The 2,077-nt window shown below is 47.8% G+C and overlaps 1 protein-coding gene across 1 annotated transcript; it reads right to left on the bottom strand.

The window, feature by feature from the left end:
- Window positions 1-441: 441 nt before the first annotated feature.
- LOC108353967 (pyridoxal phosphate phosphatase PHOSPHO2-like) lies at window positions 442-1,322 on the bottom strand. Its single transcript, XM_017605159.1, has 2 exons — window positions 883-1,322; window positions 442-817 (listed from the first exon to the last, which is right to left on the bottom strand). Exons 1-2 carry the CDS (start codon window positions 1,320-1,322, stop codon window positions 442-444), a joined length of 816 nt encoding a protein of 271 aa, XP_017460648.1.
- Window positions 1,323-2,077: the final 755 nt, after the last annotated feature.

Raw genomic sequence — 2,077 nt, 5'->3', positions numbered from 1 at the left:
ACAAAATTGCACTGCTGAACCGAACAGAACTGATGAGAGAACTGATGAACTGAAGAAAATTGGGAAAAGGAAATACACCGGTGAACCAAAGGTGAAAAGGAANAAACCGGGTCAAGGGGTTGAGAAAGAGTGGTGAAACAAAGAAAAAAACCAAAGCAGGAGGAAGCGCAAAAAGGAGAAGAACCAATTTCAAACGTAAAATTAAAAAAGTAAAAACAAAATTGCACTGCTGAACCGAACAGAACTGATGAGAGAACTGATGAACTGAAGAAAATTGGGAAAAGGAAATACACCGGTGAACCAAAGGTGAAAAGGAAGAAATGGAGGTTTTTCTAATCAAATTCTGCCAACTATTTGAGTAACTTGATAGGGAGACAGAGAAAGGAGTTGCGAAAGTAGACGAGTTTTTCAAACATCTTCAGATCGACGGAAAATCTCCTCTTACTGGTGCTCATCCCCAGCGACCAACACTTTCCAAATGTCCTCTCCCCCGACAAAGGGAAAGATGGGCGCCTGGAGCTCCTTTGAAGCCTGCTTCGCCAGCGTCAGCTTGTGCAGCGGATAGCCGACACGGGGAAAGACGCGATCCCGGGGGCCGAGCTTCAGCGAAGGACAGAGGTCATTCGAGCCATCTCCGGCGTAGTTGACCCGCTCAAAGTGGACGCCCTCGGCGCCGCGCTTGGCAATGTACTCCTTCAGGACGTGGCCCTTGCAGAGATTGCGCGCGGAAAGGGGGCACCAATTTTGCTCGTGGTAGCGCTCCATCTGCAGGACGCCGGTGGTGGGGTCAAAAGCGGCCGGGTTCGTGAAGACCTTTCTGCAAAAACGGAAAAAACACAAATTAAACCCTGAAACTCCCAAAACTGCCAAATTCAAACTCACTTCACCCCAGCATCCAACTGGTGAACCTGCAGTGTGTAGTTGATGAAGAAGCTGTTCGCATCTGAGATGACAATCACCTCGTAGGCCGTCTTCTGTCCGCTCTTTACGACCAGCCCCGAGGCGAGCCGCCCCAGCAGCGCCTTCATCCCCTCCACAAAGGGCATCGTAGCGAGGCAGCGGCGGTACTCCGCCTCGGTGACGCCCGCCGCGCCCAGGTACTGGAAGACCGCCTGCATGTACGCGGTCCAGTCGTTGTCATTCTGGAAGGTCGCCCAAATGGTCTCCGGAATCGTCCCGCCCGGCGCCAGCACGTTGATGTACGTGTCAGAGTTGCAGTCGACTATGGTCTCGTCAAAGTCGAAGACGACCAGCTCGGTGCTGGTGACGGCGATTTCCTGGTTTCCATTGGAAACGGCGGTAGCTTCGGCGTCGATGGTCATGGTTTGATTTGCTGTGATTATCAATCAAATACTCTTGGCAAAAAGGGTACGAATAAATGAGCGACAGTAAAGAGTTGGCAGCCAAGAAGAGAGATCAAGAAAAAGAGTTCTCTCTGCAATCAAATCACTGTGCAAAAGAGAACAAAAATAAATAAGTGGAAAGCGGGCGGATTAATTAACGTGTGAAACAAATTAGAAAAAGGGAGGAAAAAAAAGTTCGAGGTCAACAGACTCTGCCATCAAACAGAAAAGCAGCTATAAAAAAGTGGGAAATTAGCAAAGCAAAAAAGGCCTCCACTTTTTATGGAGCAAAACTGTGCACAGCACTACTTTATGCAAATTCATGCTGCAAACGTTTATACAAAACTCTGCCGCTGTATAAACAGCTGCTGCCTGACACAATCCGCCACCGCCGTCAGCAGCAGAAGAAACACGTGTTCATCACGCCGTACAATAAACTTTCTTTCTTTCAGTCAATCTGACATTTAAAAGGGCGCTAGAATTACCATTACTATTCACACGCAAAGCTTGGCAACACACACACAAAATGAGTGTATGGGTGGAGTAAAAGAAGAGGAAAGAAAAGGAAAGGAAAGGAATCGATGTGACGCAACTGTCTGAACAGTACAACTGTATATCACCACAAATCATTATCCTCGCTCACTCACTCAGCAGGAGGAGATGAAAAACGAAGAAGAAAATGGCGGTTGCTAGGCGGATTAGTGAAAGTACAATTCGTAGTAGTAGTAGTAGTA

This window comes from Rhagoletis zephyria, unplaced genomic scaffold, assembly GCF_001687245.7.
Source record: "Rhagoletis zephyria isolate East Lansing unplaced genomic scaffold, Rhagoletis_zephyria_1.1 Rzeph_scaffold_32558, whole genome shotgun sequence".
Taxonomy (NCBI): domain Eukaryota; kingdom Metazoa; phylum Arthropoda; class Insecta; order Diptera; family Tephritidae; genus Rhagoletis; species Rhagoletis zephyria.
This window is presented reverse-complemented; position numbering and strand designations above follow the sequence as displayed.